This window comes from Myxine glutinosa, chromosome 4 (assembly GCF_964187855.1).
Source record: "Myxine glutinosa chromosome 4, kmMyxGlut1.1, whole genome shotgun sequence".
NCBI lineage: Eukaryota > Metazoa > Chordata > Myxini > Myxiniformes > Myxinidae > Myxine > Myxine glutinosa.
In genome coordinates, this window is record NC_136264.1 from 91,898,836 (window position 1) to 91,920,470 (window position 21,635).

The following is a 21,635-nucleotide window of genomic DNA, read 5'->3' on the forward strand; positions in this document are numbered from 1 at the left end:
TCAACAATCCCCTCTTGCGAACAGTTTTGAAGATGAGCATTTTATTGTTAGCCTGGGATATTTGGCCGATATATTCGGTCACCTCAATGATTTGAACATGTCGATGCAGGGAAGGGATGTGGACATTATTCAAGCCAGGGGAAAGTTAGTGGCATTCACGAAGATATTACCTATTTGGAGTCGCCGTGTTGAAAGTGGAAACATGGTGAACTTTCCAAGCCTTGGCGATATCCTTCTTGATGGAGAAGATGAAAAGGCATTGCCTGGGGAAATACTTCAAGAAGTCAAGGACCATTTGAAAGTCCTAAGTACCAATTTTGAGGGCTACTTCTCAGATATTGATGATCTTAGCACGGAATCCGTTTGGATCCAGAACCCTTTCTCGTTTGATATTTCTACGATGAGTGACAACGATTTAGTGAAGGATGATTTGATAGAGTTCCAAGAAGATCAAAGAAAGAAAGCTGATTTCGGAAAGGCTGGGCTGGATTTTAAGCAGTTTTGGTGTGAGCATATAGCAGCTTACCCTAGCTTGGCGAAGAGGGCAATGAATGTGTTAGTTCCCTTCACAACTACGTATCTCTGTGAAACAGGTTTCTCTGCATTATTGAACCTGAAATCAAAGTGGAGAAATTGACTTGATGTGTCCGATGATATGCAAGTGGCGTTGTCACGAACTATGCCCCGATTCCATATTCTGATTGCACGAAAACAGCAGCAACAATCTCACTAGATTAGTAAAACGGCTTGCATAAAACTTTCATGTTTTAGTTTAGTTTGTTTTGTTTCTTTGTTAACAAGCAAAGAAATAAATAGGGATAAAATCCTAATGAATTTCTTTCCTGTTCTGTTCCTAATTATCCATATGTAAAACGAAGCTGTCCCCTGAAGACCTGTATTCTGTCATATTCTATAACACCTTTTTCTTCTTCTTCTATAAAAGGATGCTTTCGACTTGCTCAACAAATCTATTAATTCCAAAAAAAAATTCCATCTCTTGTAGTGCATCTTTCATTCATTCCCTAAACTCTCCAGCACTCCATCCTCCCTCCAGCATCCTCAAATGTATTTTTGACTCGAATGTCTCAAGAAACTCATTTTGCAATAAATGTTCGTTTCCTATTAATCGTACACTTTTCAAAATCCAATCTCACCCCTCCCCTCCAAATCTTCCCCATCACCCATCCCTTTCAAATCTTCCCCCTTGCCCCTCCCCTCCAAATCTTCCCCATCACCCCTTCCCTCCAAAACTTCCCCATCACCCCTCCCCTCCAAAACTTCCCCATCACCCCTCCCCTCTAAATCTACCCCCTTGCCCCTCCCCTCCAAATCATCCCCATCACCCATCTCTTTCAAATCTTCCCCCTTGCCCCTCCCCTCCAAATCTTCCCAATCACCCATTCCTTTCAAATCTCCCCCCACACCCCTCCCCTCCGAGACTCTCCCTCGCTCCTCCCCTCCTAGACTCCCCTCTCACCCCTCCTCCTCAAAGTGACCTCCCCGCTTCTTCCCCCTTCCAACTTTCACCTTCATCTCCCTCAACCTTCTGCCTCGCTCTTCCCCCTCGTCAAATAACACCTCACTGCGCCTCTCCCAATCACCATCAAACCTTTTGTCCGCCCCATTCTTCCCTTTCTCCAAGCTATTCTGTAATCTCTGACACACCTTCAACAGCTCTCCCTACCTCTTCCTCCTCTTCCACATCTTACCCTACCACTCCCCCCCCCCCTGTTCTGTATCCGATGCTCCCCCTTCCTCTTCCTTAACAGTATGGACCTCAAACATCCAGGTCCTTCGCTCAAACTTGTCTGATCTCTCCATACAGGTTGCTTCTGACAAACCAGACGTGATCTGCTTAACAGAAACTTTCCTCCTTCATGATGTCTCTGATTCCTTGGTATCTCTCCCAGGTTACTCCCTCCTCCGGTATGATAGACCTGAGCCTCGTCCTGGAGGTGGGGTTGCCATCTTTATAAAAAACTCTCTTCCTCACTCGCCCTGCGAGGAATCCAAAGGAATACCTTTGGCTACGGTTTCCCCTTCGCTCCCACCTTTTGTTCATATGTGTGTTGTACCATCCACCAAACAGTGATGACTCCATCTACATCTCGCTGTCTGAGAATAGGGACCAACTTCTATCTACCCATCCCAACTCTCTCTTCCTCATATGTGGTGATTTCAACTGTCACCATGCCAGTTGGCTGGGTGTGGGTACCTCTCTCACCAGCCATGCCATGGCTCTTCAGCAAAGGACTTCTGTGACTCACTGGGACTGACACAATCTGTCAATTTCCGACCCGGATTTCAGTCAACGGAGCATCTTCTCTTCTGGACTTGGTTTTGACTAACTTCCCTGACAATGTCTGCTCTCCTTCTGCTCCAATCGGCTCTTCTGATCATGTGCTTGTTAAAGTGGACATCTCTCTGACCATTCTCAGAGAGCCTCCTCAGCGTCGACGAGTCTGGCATTTCACTCAGGCCAACTGGCACGGTCTTCAAGCAGCCATCAATCTTCTGGACTGGTCTCCCATCTCTACCGCCTCTGACATCAACTCATCCTGGGAATTCTTCCAAAGTAAATTGCTCTCTCTCATGCACAGATTTATCCCATCTCGTCTTCAGTTGTCATACCCTTCCTCCCGTCCATGGTACACGGAATCTTGTGGTGAGGCTATTGCCCAGAAACAACTTGCTTTCGTCTCCTGGAAAGCAAATCCAACGGAAGGAAATCTCATTTCCTTTGACAAAGCCTGAAACGAGTGTGTGTCCACCCTCAGGAGAGCCGGGAAACAATATCTCTCCGTTCTCAGGACCGAACTCTCTTATCTGTCTCCCTCTTCCAAATCCTGGTGGCGTCTGGTCAAATCTGTTTCTGGTGTTTGTTCCCCCTCCATCCCCTCCCTCACCTCAAATGGCCACACGGCTGACTCCGCACGTGAAAAAGCTGAATGCCTCAGCTCTGTGTTTGCCTCTAAATCTTGTGTCCCAAACCCATCCCTCTCTGTACCCACCGTACCCAGTCGTACCCAGCTGCTCCTGGACTCTGTGTCCTTTCCTCCTGACAAGGTGGAAAAGTTTCTGTCAACCCTCGACTCGGATTCTGCAACTGGACCTGACGGCATCAGCCCACGGGTCCTAAAATCCTGTTCTTCCGCTCTTTCACTCCCTCTCTCTGTTCTCTTCACCCTCTCTTTTGCTCAAGGTCATCTTCCATCTGCTTGGAAATCTGCCAACATCACCGCTTTGCACAAAAAGGTGCAAAAACAGATCCCAGCAACTACAGACCAATCAGCCTTCTCCCAATTATCAGCAAAGTCATGGAATCCATCATTGCTTCAGATATGAAATCTTTCCTCTACTCCAATGGCTTGATCTCTGATCATCAATTTGGTTTCAGACCTGGACACTCTACTCTGGACATGCTGCTTCTGCTTTCTCAACAATGGATGGAGGTCCTCAATGCCAAATAGGAAATTAGAGCAGTCTCCCTTGACATATCACGTGCCTTCGATACGGTCTGGCACCCCGCTCTGCTCACCAAACTCTCCTCTTTTGGTATCCATGGAAATCTCCACGCATGGCTGGCGGACTTCCTCTCTAGTCGTAGTCAACGTGTGGCCCTGAATGGGTTTCTCTCATCTCCTCTTCCTGTTCAGGCTGAAGTTCCACAAGGCAGTGTTCTGGGCCCTGTGCTTTTTCTGGTCTTCATCAATGATCTCTCTGACTCTCTTGAAAATCCTCTGTATCTCTTTGCTGATGACTCTACTCTCTTCGCTCCATTCTTCATCCCTCAGATTGGCAGTCTGCAGCCTCCTCACTCTCTGCAGACCTGGACAAAATCACAGACTGGGCAAACAAGTGGAACATGTCTTTCAATCCTGACAAATCTCACACTCTTACGATGTCTCTCCGAAAAGACCGACTGGACAACCCTCCCATCCACTTTCTGAATAATCCTCTCCAAGAAGTTCTGTCACTCAAGCTTTTGGGTCTCACTATCTGCCATGATCTTTCCTGGCAAAACCACATTTCAAATCTGGCCTCCAAAGCCAGTCGCCGACTGGGCATCCTCCGTCGTGCGAAGTCCTTCCTTGGCACACCTGAGCTCCTCACCACATACAAGGCTTTCATCCGCAGCTCAATGGAATACTGCTCTCCTCTCTGGGCTGGTGCTCCTGCCTCACACCTAGCTCGTCTTCACGCTGTTGAAACCAAAGCATTCAGAATCATTGGAATCTCCTGCGATGAAGCTAACTCCAAGGGCCTCTCACTCACTCACCGCAGGCAGGTTGGTGGTCTTTCCGTCTTCTACCGACTCCTCTCTGGCCTCGCCCCCCCCAGCTCTCTCTGGGCTCTGTCCCGCAAATATTCCTACAGGTCGCACAAGATCTGCCTGCAAACCTCTTATGGTCAAAATGCCAAAATCAAGACTCTCTGCTCACCTTCACTCCTTCATTCCTCTTTTCTCCCGCCTCTGGAACAAACTCCCTCACTCTCTTCAATCCCACTCCACCCTCCAGATCTTTAAAACAGCTGTTCACCACCATCTCTTATCTTCCCCCATCCAAAACCTTGATCTTTTCTACCCCTGCTAATTTCACCCCAATTCCACTTTTTTGAAATACCAACTTCTGTCCTGGAAGTCCTTGGTGTCCTTGTGTTTTATACTTCTCCCTCCCCCCCCCCCCCCCCCCCCACCTTCCCACGCCTCCTCCCCCCAAGCCCTCTCCCTTCCACACATCTCCCTGCTCTCAAATCTTGTGTTTGTGTGCTTCCCCTTCTCTCCCCATCTTGTCTTCCGCTCCCTCTTTTTATATATTTTGTTTGTCTGGTTGATTTGTTTGTGAAGTAAATGTTAGCTCTTTCACGAGCCTCGATTCAGTAAACAAAAAAAAAGAAAAGAAAAGAAAAAAGCTGTTGAGATATTTTGAAGTCACACTGGAACCTAATGGGACTGGTAATCAGGCGTGGATCCCCGAACTTGGCCCATGTTCTGGGTAATAAGTTACCAATTTTCATTTAAAAAATAGGCAATTAAAGTAAAAACACCCCTCAGAATGTACCACAGAGCACCGAGAAATCAAAAAAATTCTAGGGGGACATGTCCCCAGTCCCCTCTAGCTATGTGCACCTTCGGTGTGCCTTGGGCAGTCAACAGTCTGGTGAAGGGGGTATGGGGACATCGTGGGCAATCCGTTGGGGGTCTTGACAGGGAAAAAGGTTAAGAACCCCTGCTCTAGGCCATCCCGCCAGCCCCATGTAATGATTACTACATTGTTGTTCAGAGTTTTAAAAAACAAGAATAGCTTTCTGACATTTCTCTCTCTTGCCACTTCACTCCTGGGCTGTCCATCACATTTCCTCCACACTCTCACACAGAGCACATTGGATAACTCTTCTGCTCTTCCCTTTGATAGTGGTGTTCCTCAGGGCAGCATCTTGGGGTCTCTACTATTTCTGATCTATAAGAACACAAACCTTTTGCCTCCAAAAAAAAATATTCATGCCACCCTGTTGGATAGTTGCTCACACCAGTGACAAAAACGCTGCAGCTGTTTCCTTGGCTGTTGACTTGGAGAAGAGAAAACACTGGTCGACCAGCTGGAATATTAAATTCAGTGCTGGAAAGTGTCACATTAGATGCTGATGAAAATGGTTGCCTATTTTTCCTGGTTTATTGCAGACTTGTATGGCTCAGCCCCTCAAAGAGGACATTGAAGAATCGAGCGCATAAGGCCTGTGTTAAGCCATAATGAAGGCCACTCGCACCTCGTTGGCATGTAAAAATGGTGCAGACACAAGGAGCTCCTGCTCCATCCGTCCAATCCATGCGCGGCAAGTGACAGAGCATTCACACTGAGCATATGCCTCTTGGATTGGAGGAATGGGTGGAGGTGGCAGACCAAGATGATGAAATTACGCATGGTTGTGTCAAGTGGAGAAGCCAAATAATGTGCTTCACATGCTCCACTTTTAGCTCCATTTAAGTGTTAATATACTGTATCTTGTCCCAGCAATGCCGAAGCATTTTCCTTCACCATTTTTTTTTCCACATAACTCCTCTGAATTTTACCATAAATTTCCTCGATCTTTAACAATGGCTCTGGCTCACCCTGTATATTATCTTCGGTTCAAACTGCCAGTACATCTTCGATTTTGACACCCTGCCCTGCGGTTATCTTTAGCAAGTCTGCCATCTTGAGATCTTGGCAAAGAAACAAGAAGAGTAAAGCAGGTGACAGCCAACTTAAATGCACCGAAAGCTCCAGCCATGGCTTTAATGCATGTTGGATATACCAGATAGCCCCGCCATGACCAGGGTACCCATAAGCCCTAGCCCAACCAAGAAGTGGTTTAAGGGTTCATGAGAGCAAGAAAAAACACACCTCCACTCATAGTCAGACATTGAGCCGTTATTTTTTTTTGTTGTTGTTGACAAAAACCTCAAGTTGATTGTGCTTCTCCAGTCTCCACTCAGCGGGTGTGCAATTTTGGTGAAGAGGGTTCTCCCAACGACAAACAGTTCATTGATGGCTTCAAAGAAACACATTAGCTATTTGATAGAGCCTTTCACTGCTACACTGCAGCAAATTAACCAAGTCTCGATCAAATATAAACTCTGAAAGAGCTAATAAAGCTGCCGTTTGCACCCCGTTCCATGCACATCAGAGTGTGAAACATGAATGCTCGCTTCATTACTCATTGTATTTATATGCGTATTCTGCAAATCCCGGCCGACAGGCGGCATACTGATGGCATAATTAGACTGAAAATCTGTGCATACATTAAATAATGCCCACAATTCCTGCCCAGTATTTCACATATAGCGTGCACGCTGGAATCATGCTCTCCTCTTCGATAATGGTAGTGCGAACAGAACAAATGGCTACAAGTACACACATTGAACCAGTGATGCCGACTAAGCTTCACAAGGCGCTGAAATAGTTACAAGACCATTCCGAAAGTCACTCGCAACAATCACAATGCGACATTATATAAAACCATCCGTTAATCTCGCATTTTTGGCTTTCACTCAATAGCTCCTCATTCACACCTGACGCGATGCACTGTGTCCTATCCTTGGCCAAAATCATTGAAAACGAAATTTTCTTCTTTCAGTTGAGGATAAACTCCATGAGGAGACATCAAACCCCGATTTCACTTTGGTTGACAAAGTTACGTTTTGTGAAGAAGAAACAAAACTATTTTGCTGGAGAAATTACAAACAATATTTTAGAAGTTAATCTGATAACCACACTAAGAGTTGGTCATAAATGACTGCATAACAAACTAGAACTGCACTCGGTAGAGCGCATAACTCCGCCAGGATGAAGAGTTTATGTTTTGTATCCCACTGATGGGCCGAATCTGGATTCCGACCTGAACCAAAATCTATTCGGCTTGTTCTTGTCACCTAACCAACTCGTCCACCAAGTTTTGTCATAACTCGTCCACAACCTTTTTCACTTTGTTATATATCGCCTTTCGCCCAATTTCACTTAATTAAATAATTCCCGTATCTGAATCCATATTCAGATGTTCACCAAAATCGAAACGATTTGGTCTTGTCACACATCCAACCTGTCCACCACGTTTCGTCGAAATCCGTCCACAACTTTTTGAGATATCGTGCTAGTTATCGTTTTTGCCCAATCACTCACTTCAAAAATTAAATAATTCTCACATCCGAATCCATATTCAGATCATCACCAAAATTAAATCGATTCGGTCTTGTCCCACACTCGATCTATCCACCAAGTTTTGTCCGAATCCACCCACAACATTTTGAGATATCCGGCTATATATCAGCTTTGGCCCAATCCCCCAATGGTGAAGAATCACTTTAAAATTATAGTAGCCGGATCCGGATCTTCACCAAAATCTAATCATTTCGTCCTTGTCACATACCCAACCTCTCCGCAAGATTTCGTCCAAATCTGTCCACAACTTTTTGAGATATCTTCTTCACAGACAAACAAACGGACAGACAGACACAGACAGACAAGGGTGAAACATAACCTCCATCCACCTTTGGTGGTGGAGGTAAAAAGGACGATGGACAGGACCCTTTCTATTACTGTTCTCCATATCAGAGGAAACAAGTACAAAAAGTTTTAATTAAAACAAAAGCCGCGTCGATGTTACACAATGCCTAGATGCAGCTGTGCCTATAACGTCCATGTTATAGGCACAGGACATTCCTATTGATTCGATTACTTGATGTTATTTTTGTGCAAAGTGAAAATATATCTCGGCAATTTCCCGTGTGTGGCGACGAATTTTTAATATATCTCGTATGACGTAATATATCTCGTATACGGGTCAGTATGACTGACCATGCCGCGATTTAATAAATATATATCTCGGCAATTTCCCGTATGTGGCGACACGTGAACCAAGCTATGCTCCTCTCTCCACATTATTGTGACGACGTATAAATTAAATATTTCATCGTGACGATTGTCATCAAATGGACAAATTTTTAATATATCTCGGCATTTTCCCGTCTGTTATTTCGGGCGGTGTATGACTGACCATGCCGCGATTTAAACAAAATATATATATCTCTGCATTTTCCCGTCTGTTATTTCGGGTGGTGTATGACTGACCATGCCGCGATTTAAAAAAAATATATCTCAATGGACTTGAAGTTACAGGCCTTTGAGAATTCATTTCGTTCTATAAAGGGCAACTTTCATCGGATTTTCTTCCCGTTTTTTTTCAACCGAGTCTAAAACTATGTTAGCGACTGTGAAAAATGAAATGATATATCGAATTTGATTTGAAATAAAACTGTGTGAGAGAGGAAGACACCAGGGGCCTACAAAACAGGCCTCAAAGCTATGCGAGTTAATAAAATGGTGGATATTTGTTTATATGAAGCCGCTCCCAAAATGGGTGGAGCTATGGTTCCCAGAATGGGTGGAGCTTTGAGGTTTTGTCTTCTCTGCAAGAACAACAACAAGAAGAAGAAGAACAAGAAGAAGAACAACAACAACAGCAGAGGGCACTCTATGACCAGCGTCTGCGACGCGGCTAAAAAAAAGTCAAAAAAACCTTTGCCATTATGTAGGATTTCAATATATATATATATATATATATATATATATATATATATATATATATATACAAGATCGAGGCTAATGGAAGAGCAAGGTGACAGAGGGTAAAAAAGGCAATAAAATGACAGTGGGGAAATGGGGCCCACAGGTCGACATAAGCAAGGGAATGAATAAACAGGGAAAGAGAGAAGAGGTGAGGGGAGGAAACACATCAACATACAAGTATGAGGGTTGGTATCGGTTAGATGGGGTTATAATGGGGGCAGAATAGATCGTGGGAAGGAATACAAGATGATGGTGCACGCCTGCTTGAAGGAAAGTGGGATTTAATAGCCTCAGGAAGGTCGTTTCACAAACGAGAGAAAAAAGGGGAGAAAAAAGGGGAAAAAAAAGTTGCCGTGTGCGGTATGCAGTAAACAAGGACCGGGTTAATGGAAAAATGTGGGCATCCTTAAGTTGCTTTGGAGTGTCAGAGGATTGAGAGCTCACAAGGAGCTAGAATGGTGAAGCAGTGGTAAAAAAAAACAGGCAACGGACGTTCGATGATGCGAGAGCAACAGGCTTTGTGCTCTGGCATAATTGAGGGACGTGCAAATAATGTTTTTTTTGTTTGTTTGTTTTTTGTATACAGAGTCGAGGCTCGTGAAAGAGCTAACATTTATCAAACAAACAAATCAAACAAACAAGCAAACAAAGTATATAAAAAGGGGAGCGGTCGACTAGATGGGGAGAGAAGGAGAGGAAGCACACAAACACAACATTTGAGAGCAGGGACATCGGGAGATGTGTGGGAGGGATAGGGCCTGGGGGGAGGCAGGATAGGTATAAAACGCAAGGACACCAAGGACTTCCAGGAAAGAAGTCAAAAGTCACCTCAAAAAAGTGGATTTGGGGTGAAATTAGCAGGGGTAGAAAAGATCAAGGTTTTGGATTGGGGAAGATAAGAGATGGTGGTGAACAGTCGTTTTAAAGACCTGAAGGGAGGAGTGGGATTGAAGAGAGTGAGAGAGTTTGTTCCAGAGGCGGGAGAAAAGAGGAATGAAGGAGTGAAGGTGAGCAGAGAGTCTTGATTTTGGCAGTTTAACCATAAGAGGGTTGCAGGCAGATCTTGTGCTACCTGTAGGAATATTTGGGGGACAGAGCCCAGAGAGAGCTGGAGGAGCAAGGCCGGAGAGGAGTCGGTAGAAGACGGAAAGACCACCAACCTGCCTGCGGTGAGTGAGTGAAAGGCCCTCGGTCCTTTGTTGTTGAGAGCTTCACATTGCAAATATTCCATGAGAAACAGATGTGATGTAGGAGCACTAGCCATTAGTGGCGAGCGGTATTTCCTTAGTTAAGGACAGAGGCCTTGTCGGCTGCAAGTAGTTGTGATTTGCAAATAAATGACTTGAAACGATCGACAGAGGATTCCCAGGCTGCGGTTGTTTTCCGAGGCTGGCTTTGTGATGTGGTCAGCCCAGGAGTGTCATGGTTGATGGCGAGGCCTAAAAGATCAAGCAGTAGAACCTCTCCCAGTAGCCGACCATGGATACAGATAGGTGAGATCACTTGACAATCCTTCCAGAGCGATAGGGAGAGCCTAGGAGTTGGCAAGATTGAGAAACATGTTGTATTGATCTGACAAGTATCAAATCAATTCCAAATCAGCAGGGTGTGATGCAGCTGCTGTCCACTGGTCTATGCAATGGGGTATTGTATGAAAATGTGATGTTGTCGGCAAAGATAAAGAGGGGAATGTCCAGAGCATTTGAGAGGTTGTTTCAGTCGATGAGTGACAGAGCCCTAGATACTGCCTTGGGGCACTCCAGCCTCCAATGAGAGAGGAGAGCTTTCCATTGATAGTAATGCATGAGTGGAGGATATCACAAGACCAGATATGAAGGTGGTAGTCTTGTATGCCACAGGCAGCCAGTTTGGCAAATGAGGCAGGATGCTAGACTACATCGAATCTCTGAGATATATCCAGGGAGATGGTCCTGAAATACGATTTGAGATTTGGAGCCTTCAGCCATTGCTGAGAGAGGAGCAGAAGTATGTCCAGAGTAACCAGAGTGGAATCCAAACTGATGGTCATATATCAGGTTATTTAAATAAAAGAAAAAGACAACATCAGCAGGCATGATGGATTCCATGACTTTGGATATAATTGGAAGTAAGCTACTGGCCTGTAGTGGATAGGATCTGTTTTCACATCCTTACAGTGCATTCAGAAAGTATTCAGACCCCTTCACTTTTTTCACATTTTGTTATGTTGCAGCATTTTGCTGAAATCGTTTAAATTCATTTTTTCCCTCATCAATCCACACTCAATACCCCATAATGACAAAGAGAAAACAGGATTTTAGAAAGTTTTGCAAATTTATTAAAAAGAAAAAACGGAAATATCACATTTACATAAGTATTCATACCCTTTGCTATGACACTTGAAATTTAGTTTAGGTGCCTCCCATTTCTCTTGATCATCTTTGAGATGTTTCTACACCTTGATTGGAGTCCACCTGTGGTAAATTCAATTGATTGGACATGATTGGGAAAGGCACACACCTGTCTATATAAGGTCTCACAGCTGACAATTCATATCAGAGCAAAAACCAAGCCATGAGGTCGAAGAAACTGCCTGCAGAGCTCAGAGACAGGATTTGTGCCAATCACTGATGCAGGGTCAAGGATGGATATGTAAACTTTCTTTCCCTTTATGGGCGAGGACACAAAATCCAGCAGATGGTGCATATGATGGTGGGTAAGATGGGGACAAAGCAGGATTGGTTGGGAACATGAGATATGGAGGCAAAACATCGAGTTGAGACATTCCGCCTTAGCTCAAGCAGTGTCTGCGGCGATGTTGTTTGACGTGTGGGAGGGAGATTAAAGGGAAGCTTGCACACATGTAAAACACATCCAGATGGATTTTATATCTGCTTCGATATATTTTACATAACAAAATAAGAAAAATAGGGGTAATTCCCCTGGGCCCACCTGGTAGAACCAGCGAACTACGGGAAGGCATGGATGACCCAAAAAATGTGTAAGGCAGAAGAAAGTAAATACCATTTTGGGGTGTCAAACACCCTGTTCACCTCTTTAAATCCTGATTTATTTTTTTTAATGCAGTGAACAAACCTTAATCAATCATGGGTGATGAAGGCTGTGGTCAAGTTTCATCTAAATTGTGTGCGCAGTTTCAGACAAGAAAGAAAATACCTATTTTGGGGTGTCACACCAGGACCTGCTTTGACCTCCGGTGGACCCCCTAAGACGCTCATTTTTTTCATGCCGTGAACAAACTTTAGTACATCATGGTGCGATGAAAGTTGTAGTCAAGTTTCATGGAAATCATGTGTGTAGTTTCAGAGAAGAAGATCCAAGTGTTTACATACAGCTTGACTGCGTGACTGCGTGACTGCATGACTGCATGACTGCCTGCCTGACTGCCTGCATGACTGCCTGCCTGACTGCGTGACTGCCTGCCTGACTGCGTGACTGCCTGCCTGACTGCGTGACTGCCTGCCTGCCTGCTTGACTGCGTGACTGACGGACACCGCACAATGCTAATGTCTCCCCTGAACAATTTTTGTTCCAGGTGAACTAAAAATGGCTCTCCTTTCATTCTCTGTACCAATTAAAATCTGAAAATTGAATCACACAATCCCTTACCACAACACTTGATAGGTAAAACGTATTCAAATGACAAAAGATTACTCCCGTCAATCAAAGCATATATTTTCGATTGATCCTGTTATTTTAAAGTCGGCAACAAAGCATTTTACAACACGCCTTTACATCGACTGTACGCAACGTGCTGCAAAGCACGCAAAACAAGGAGAGCAGATGATATTACCATTTATATACTCCAATACAGGTAATCTATATGCTCACATTTACCTAAATGGCACACTTGCACATCACCTGTTTATTCTCTAACACAAGTGATTTGCTTCTCAATATTTATCTTCCTTTTCATTCTGGCACTCAAATTCATATTAATCTTGTGAGCAGCTTGTCCACAAACATGCAAGAACTTACAACAACACTAGATGAACCAAGGCCTGTAGCTGTAAGCAGAAGCGGTCTTGGTTCCAACTCAATTTGAAGCATAACTCGATAGCGCAGAGTTGTAATGACACCTCAATGGGAAGCACACACCAGCGAGGGGGAAAATATGATGGCAAATAGTCAATTCAAATGAGATTTTGTTTTTGGCATTCCTGTATATTTTAATCTCCCGTCTTCACCCCATCTGCCGCCCACCTTCGATTCCTCTGAAATCCTTCATCCAAGTCGGACCTTCTCAGCACGTGCACGCCGCATGGCTGTTCTATGAATCCACTCACAGCTCATATAGAAATACCTCGGCGTTCAATCTTCGCTTAGGGGAGCCTCTAGTTCTTTTTGTACTGTTGCCAACTTTACTGGCAAGGTATAATATTCAACTGCAGACAGCATTTCATATCGAGTCTCTTCACAATTCAACCAAATTACCGCTGCTCCGCAGTTCTTACCCTCCGTCAGTAAAGGTACAACATGCATAATATGCAAAGAGAGAGAAAGAGAGGCTGAGCTGGTGTTCATGCTTAACTTACTCTTTTGTGAGATGCACACCACCCTGTAAGCCGCTGCTAAACGTCCCCTTCCCACGACCTCCTGCAAGGATCTGAGCCTTGAGCACCAACATGTCAGCATCTGGAAGATAATGGGGAAAAGACAATAATCCTCTGCCATTACAAGTCGTTTAGGAAGTGGGATACATGCATATTCCTTTCAACTAAACATAAACTAAACAAAAAGTCACATCATGAAAGGTCACAATGCTGGAGTTTAGTTATATCGAGGTAAAGCTGAGAAGGGTGTGTTGGTAATCCAATGTGGAGGTACATCCCACGTGGAATCTACTTTACAGTGAAGCAATTCAGAAACCCTGTTTGGGGTGGACCATGTGCCCAAGCTGGCCTCCAAGGCTGTCTGGCACCTGCATAGCTCGGAATAGACTTCAAAGAGCCAAGTCCATTCTGAGGGAAGATGAGTTCATCCCAATGTACAAGGCCTTCATCCAAAGTACTATGGATTATGACTAATCTTCATTCTGACTTGGTGCAGCTGCTTCCCATCTTGTTTCTCTAGAAGAGATGGAGTCCAAGGATTTTCATATTATTTGCATCTCCAAACAGGAAGCTGTGTCCCAGGGTCTGCGATTCACCCACCAAATGCAGGTTGGTAGACTCTCACTTTTCTATCGCCTCACTTCTGGCATCACTCCGACCGCCCTTTCTACCCTCCGTCCACTCACAACTACACCTCATCAAGCCACAATAATTCTTCCAATAACCCACACATGGTTTGCCTCCCCAAGTGTAGCTGGATGCTCCCATTCATCCCTTCATCCCTCTATGCTCACGTCTGTGGAATCAATTCTTTATGTACGTTTCCTCGTGCTCTCCCACTCCAATCTTTCAAACATCCAGTCCATCGTCACATCTTGCTTTCTCCCAAACCCACCACCAATCTCTCCCTCCTTCCCCGTACACCTTCCCCACCTCCCTTCGCCTCCACCCGCCACAGTCAACTCAACTACTTGTTGTCCGAAAACAGGTGCGAATCCGAAAACATGTTCCTCTCCGTCGTTTAGCTGCTCTGAGCCTACATTTCCATAAATAAAAACTCAAGTTTTTATTCAAATCCTCCAACCCTCAAATATCCTCTCACCCTTAATTAAAAAACAAGACCAAAAGTCTAACAGCGGCGTAGCCAGGCTTGTAAAATATTATAAACCACAAACACATATTATTAGCTTTTCAAACAGTCGCTAATGCTGTTTATAACATTAAACTAATAAATTTGGAGGAATCTCAACATCCATGAGGTAAGTTTTACTTACAGAACTGAGCAAAGATCTGCTGTAATCTATATACCCCACAAGGGTTGGAGGTGTGCTCATTTACCAAGCAGCTAGCTAGCGCTTGCCAAGCCCGCCGTTCCTTAAGGGTTTTGAATGGAGTGCTTGCTCGAATGCTTTAACCACTCGGCGATCTCTCCACAAGAACCTTGGCAAATGAACACACACCCAATGTTCTTGAGACCCGACCATAGATCGACTGTAATCTATATACCCCAAAGATGAATGACCCTTCCTGCCACTCCCGTCATGAGAGGGTATACTTGTAAATTCAAATGTCGGTCGGTGCAGTCAGCCGTCGTAATGACATCATAGACGTAATGACATAACGGACACAAAACTGATATACTTCAACTTCCAGTACGTTTGCAGTCACTACGAAGGGATTAGTGTTATGATTAGATTTACTATAATATTAACGTTACATTATCATTATTTCGAAAATGATATCACTATCAAAAAACCGAGGTGAATTCCTAACTTCCTCGGTTATCAATATTAGTGCTGAACAACGCTCATCACTGATCATGAACCATACACCGCTTCAATCCATTAACCTTCGATTCACGACATTGGGATTAAGGTATTATGGTTATATTTACTATATTATTATTATTACTATTACGAAAACGATACTACTGAAACGATACACTACTGTATTAAGAAACCTGGGCTTAATTTGTCTGAAGCGGTCCGAAGATGAGGCATAACGCCTAAGCCCTAAGGCCTATATATACCGTATTGTTGGAAGAGACATAACACCGTGGCTTTTGATATTTGATGGTCATTTTAACAATCGGTTTGTTTGTATTTCACACTGAATGAAAAATGTAGAGGTAGAGCATGTCGATTGTGATATATGACAGGTTCGACGATATGTTCGGCATGAACAGCATATAAATCAAAATGGCGGTGCGTGGAGAGTCAGCAGCTGCACCGCCATAATGACATCAGACGTAATCGCATCACCCTGACATGTGACCAGATTCTCAGCTCCGATTGGTATACGTTTGAGGGGACATACATACATACATACATACATACATACATACACACACACACACATACATACATACATACATACATACATACATACACTGTTCTAGACGGCTCTGCCCGATGAGCTACGCCATAAAAATCCCTCATGTTATAGTTTTAAACACAAAGGAGATAATTTATTTCATAATATTCAATTTTTTAATCATGGGACATGACATTTAGAATCAACAGGACAGATTCTTTGCAACTACGGGAATTCCTGTACTGGTAGTAAGCTGGCTGTCTCATGTACTTCTATCTGATACCGAGTGTTGTAGATTCCAATGGTCCCAACAAATAGCATTCAGGAATTAAAACTACAAGTAAAGCCAAAGTTGAGGGAATAGCTGATGTACACACAACTACACAATGTTTATAAACATGACAAACACAGCAAACTTTCATACAGGTTTCCGGTTATTGCCTATTGTTTTATGATTATTACCTCTGCCATTGAAGGTGGACGAGAGTATGTTTTCAGCTCGTCACTCTCTTTGTGAGCAGGATATCTCAAAAACTTATGGACGGATTCGGATGAAATTTGGTGGACATGTTGGGTGTGTCACAAGGACGACTTTATTAAATTTTGGTCGAGATCTGGATCCGGATCCGGATATCAGTTTTTTTATTTTTTAACTGACCCTTCGCAATTGAGAGATGGGGCCAAAAACGATATTTAGCATGATATTTCAAAAAGTTATGGATATATTTGCCAAAACTAGGTGGACGAGTTCGGTAGGTGAAAAGAATAACCCTAATATTTCTGCAGGGCACTCAAGGTCCGCAAGCAAACCCCTTCTGGTGAAACTGTCAAAATCAAGACTCACTGCTCACCTTCACCATTTAATTCCTCTTTTTCCCCACCTTTGGAACAAACTCCCACATTATTTTCTATCCCACTCTTCCTACACAATCCCATGCCTTCCCCAATCCAAAACCATGATCTTTTCGACCCCCGTTAATCCACCCCAAACCATCCTCCTTCAAATTTTGAGGTTTTCTTTCCTGAAAGACCCTGTAGTGTCCATCTTGTTTATCCAGTGTATCCTGCCCCAAGCTTCTCTCTTACAAATATCTCCTGATATCCGTCTTCCCTACTGCTGTTGTACTGCCCACTCCACCCCCTCTTGTTTCCTGCTCCCTTTGTTGTAGATTCCGTGTCTTACCTCTTATACGAGCCTCGACAAAGTATACAAAAAAAAAATTGCATCGAGATAAAATCAGATGTCACAGATGGTGTTTAAGGAAAGGTTTTGCGCCGGCCTCATTCATTAAAGATGCAAATAAGTTTGCTATGTACATTGTACATGTTAGGGATTCATTACAAGGCTCCTTGACAGAAGCACGATGAACCCAATATTCCCACTCAGTACAGCAATCAAGGGTAGGATGTACTGTGAGCTAAGCAAGCCCATAAAGATGGGAAATATTATACTTAATCCCATAGCGAAATTGTGAGAAAAGCAATTGCGAATAATGAAAGCAGCCAGGGACTTTCGCCATGATGTCACGATGGTGTTCCAATAACTTATACAGAAAACGCAGTGGCCAGGTGGAAGTGAATAAGGCAAGGCAGGGGGCCAAGAGGAAGGGAATTTGAATAAACTGGAAACCTGCAACATACTGGCAACTTTCAGTGGCATCTTGCTCCCGAAGAGGCAGTTACTTATTCAATACTCATGAAAGGAAGGGGGGGAGGTCCGAACTGCTGCACACATGATCTGGACAGGAAGGAAGGAGGAGGAATATACTTTGCTTGTGGAGCATATGTACACATCAAAATAATCAATATTCGATATAAATGTATTTGTAATATTTTTCCTTTTTCAAAAAAAAATCAATCAATCAATCTTAAAATAGTTACTGTAAAATGAGAAACTATCACTTTTCTTGCCCCAACACCTCATTGTGGGGGTTTAATTGTGAGGGTGTAGAAAAATATGGCATAGACCTCCATGTTAAATGATCCGGTGCCCCAACGGCCGAGAGGGGAAATATGTGCTCTCCGATGAAGGAAGATTCGTCACAGAGAATCGAACAATAAATGTACAAAATTTACATTCGTTAAAATCACCACTTCCATTGCTCAATTCACGTTGCACACAACAAATACTGCGTCAAGAACATAAACGCCTATTTATAGCAAGTTCTGTTATATAATTAGGCGCTTGAAGTGACAGATGTCAATCAAAAGTTGACCCATCAATCTTCTCTCTCGAGCACCAGTGTTAAGCAACATGCAGCACCTTTGGCTCACTCGAAAGAGTTCTGGGGTAAACACCCCCAAATCGACCCGTCGGTGTCGTGGTTCATGCTGCCGCCCACACTGCACCACAGTTGACGGTCACAATCCCAGACAGCAGAACGAGCATACAGCTTTCCCGGTATTACCTATTGTTTTATGATCATTACCTCTGCCACCGAAGGTGGGCGGAGGTTGTGGTTTCACCCAGTCAGTCTGTTTGTGTGCGAGCCGAATATCCCAAAAAGTTAGGGACGGATTCGGACAAAATTAGGTGGGCAGGTTGGGTGTGTGACAAGGACGACTTTATTCAATTTTCACTTTTGGATCCGGATCTGGATACGAGAGTTTTTTTAATTTTATTTTAAGTGATTCTTCACCATTGAGAGATGGGGCCAAAAACGATATGCAGCCAATAAGATTTTGGTTAAGGCCCAGATGCAGATCAAGCCCATCAATGCAATACACAAAACGTAAATTTTTCTGCCTGGCACTTCGGATTGCCATTCTAGTTGTTTGTTTGTTTTGTTTCTATGGTACTTCTGCTCTATGCTGTGTATAGCACAAGCACCGGAGTATATCAAATAGCATGCATGCAGTCTTTCACACATGGTGTTCTGGATACGCCACGCTGGTGGTTGATACACTTGGTGACCAATGTAATATATCTCTCGGTCAGGTGCTTGTGCTGCAACCTTTGTTCCACATGCTTCGAACATTCCGTGTCGTACAACGCTGCAGGAACAGCTGTGTCCATTTGGTTTGCAGCCACTCTCATTTTGTATAGCAAATTGTATGCCTCAGTGGTATCTGAATAACTATGAGAAAATGCGTCTAATAAACCTTTATCAATGTTAATTCCTCACCTAATAGCATCACAAATACAACCATCGAGTTTTAAAAATAAATAAAAAAATATTAATTGGAAGCACATTCACATATGTGTGCTATGCATGAAGTAATAACCAATCACATGTTGTTTTCATAGTTCATCTCAATAAGTACAAAATCTATCTTTGGTACGTACACGTTTTTGAATGCAAAGCTAAGGCTAATGGAAGAGCCAGAGGTAAGAGAGCAACAGAGGAGCGAGGTGACAGAGGTTAGAAGACAACAAATACACCGTTAGTGAGGCAATCGGACAACGTACAGGTGCAACAAGGGGATGAACAAACAGGAAGAGAGACGAGACAGAAGAAAACATGACCTATCAATAAATACTGTAAATGAACGTGGCAAGGTTTCCTTGGAGGGGAAGGGGGTTGCTTACTGGATTAAAGAGATAAGAGTGGGATTGAACAGACTGAAGAAAGAGGTTCCAGAAGAAGGATAAAAGAGAAACAGGAGTGGAGATGAGGAGGAGTGACTTGGATTTTTGGAGCTTCACAAGGAAGGGTTTGCTGGAAGAACATGTGCGACCTTAAGGTGCTCGTAGGAGGGGTGGGGGAGGGGGAGGGGGTTAAAGAGATGAAGAAACAAGACAAAAGGAGCAGAGCCAGAAAACAGACACCCCACCAGACTGTGGCCTGAGAAAAAAAAACACAACGCCATGTTTGTTGCTTTATGTGGGATCCCAGTGGTGTTGAAAGTTTTGGATTCAATAGTGTCCAGGAATAACAGGTGTGAGGTAGAGGTACCAGCCCATACAGGTGAGCAGTATTCCACAGAGCCATGGTCAAAAAGACCTTGTAGGCTGTGAGAGGAAAGGACTTGGCATGATGTTAGATGCCCAGTCAGTGGCTGGCTTTGATTGTGTGTGTATGTATATCTATATATATCTATATATATATATATATATATATATATATATATATATATATATATATATATATATATATATATACACACACACGTTTGCATGTGTACATACAGGGTCCTCCATAAGTATTGGAACAGTGACGTCAAATTTGTTATTTTTGTTATATGCTCAAGAAATTTGAATTTAATATCAAAAGATGACTATGAGGCAAGAGTACAGAAGGTCAGCTTTTATTTCTTGGTATTTCTCTGCATATATTCTTTACTATTGCAGAACAAGAGCACTTTTTTATGTTGAGTCCCCCCATTTTAGGTAAGCATACATATTGGAACAGATTTGGTTGCATATCCCTTACATGCAATAACTATATTGAGCCTGTGACCCATTGACATCAGCAATCTCTTGGTAACTTCCTTTGAGATGCTTTGCCAAACTTTTACTGCAACCAATTTCAGTTGCTTGTTTTGTGAGTTTCTGACTTTCGTCTCCTCTTCAGCAAGTGAAATTCATGCTCCGTTGGATTTAAATCAGGAGATTGACTTGGCCAGTCTAAAACCTTCCACTTTCCTCCCCTGATGAACTCCTTGGGTGTGTTGACAGTGTGTTTTGCATCATTGTCTTGCTGCATGGTGAAACGCTGCCCAATGAGTTTGGAGGCATTTTCTTGTGCATAGGCAGACAAAATGTTTCTGTACACTTCCAAATTCATTCTACCGCTGACATCATTAGTTACATCATCAATAAAGATGAGTGAGCCAGTTCCAGAGGCAGCCATGCAAGCCTGAGCCGTGACACTACCTCCAGCATGCTTCAGAGATGAGGTAGTATATGCTTTGGTTCATATGCAGTTCCTTCCTTTCTCCACACTTTCACATTTCCATCGCTTTGGTAAAGGTTTATCTTCGTCTCATCTGTCCATAAAACTTTGTTCCAGAACTCTACTGGCTTCACCTCTGTACTTCTTGGCAATTTCTAATCTGGCCTTTATATTTTTGGTGCTGATGAGAGGTTTGCATCTTGCGGTGTAGCCTTTATAATTCTGCTGTCGAAGTCTTCTGCGAATGGTAGATTGTGATACTTTAACCCCTGCACTCTGGAGGTTGTTGGTGATGTCACTGACAGTTATTTTTAGGGTTTTTATTCACAACTCTGATGATTTTCTGTCATCAACAGCAGTTGTTTTCCTTGGCCACCCGAGCCATGGTCTATTCCTAAGTACACTAGTGGTTTCTTTCTTTTTCAGGATATTCCAAAATTGTTTTATTTGCAAAGCTCAATTTTTTTTCAATGGTTCTAATTGAACTATTCTGCTCTTTCAGCTTACAAATTTCCTGCTTTCCTTTCATAGACAGTTCTCTGGTTTTCATGTTTGTTTATGCTGACTGACTCCAATGGCAAAAGCAAATGCTAAAATCAAGACTCGACATTCACAGCTCTTTTATGTGTGAACGATCAATGCAACAATAAACACCTGAGCAAGAAGAAACGAACACCTGACAATCATTTTTTCCAATACTTGTGCTTACCTCAAATGGGGGGACTGAGCAAAAAAAGTGCTATTCTTCTACAATGGTAAAACATATACACATATAAATACCAATAAATACAAGCTGACCTTCTGTATTCTTGCCTCATATTCATCTT

The 21,635-nt window shown here is 43.3% G+C and overlaps 1 protein-coding gene across 1 annotated transcript in view; it reads right to left on the reverse strand.

Annotated features, from left to right (window-relative positions):
- SUCLG2 (succinate-CoA ligase GDP-forming subunit beta) overlaps window positions 1-21,635 on the reverse strand; it is a 309,494-nt gene that overhangs the window by 240,520 nt on the left and 47,339 nt on the right. The window contains exon 3 of the mRNA XM_068112925.2: window positions 13,643-13,742. Coding sequence (XP_067969026.2) covers window positions 13,643-13,742 — 100 coding nt within the window. The remainder of the gene's footprint in view (window positions 1-13,642; window positions 13,743-21,635) is intronic.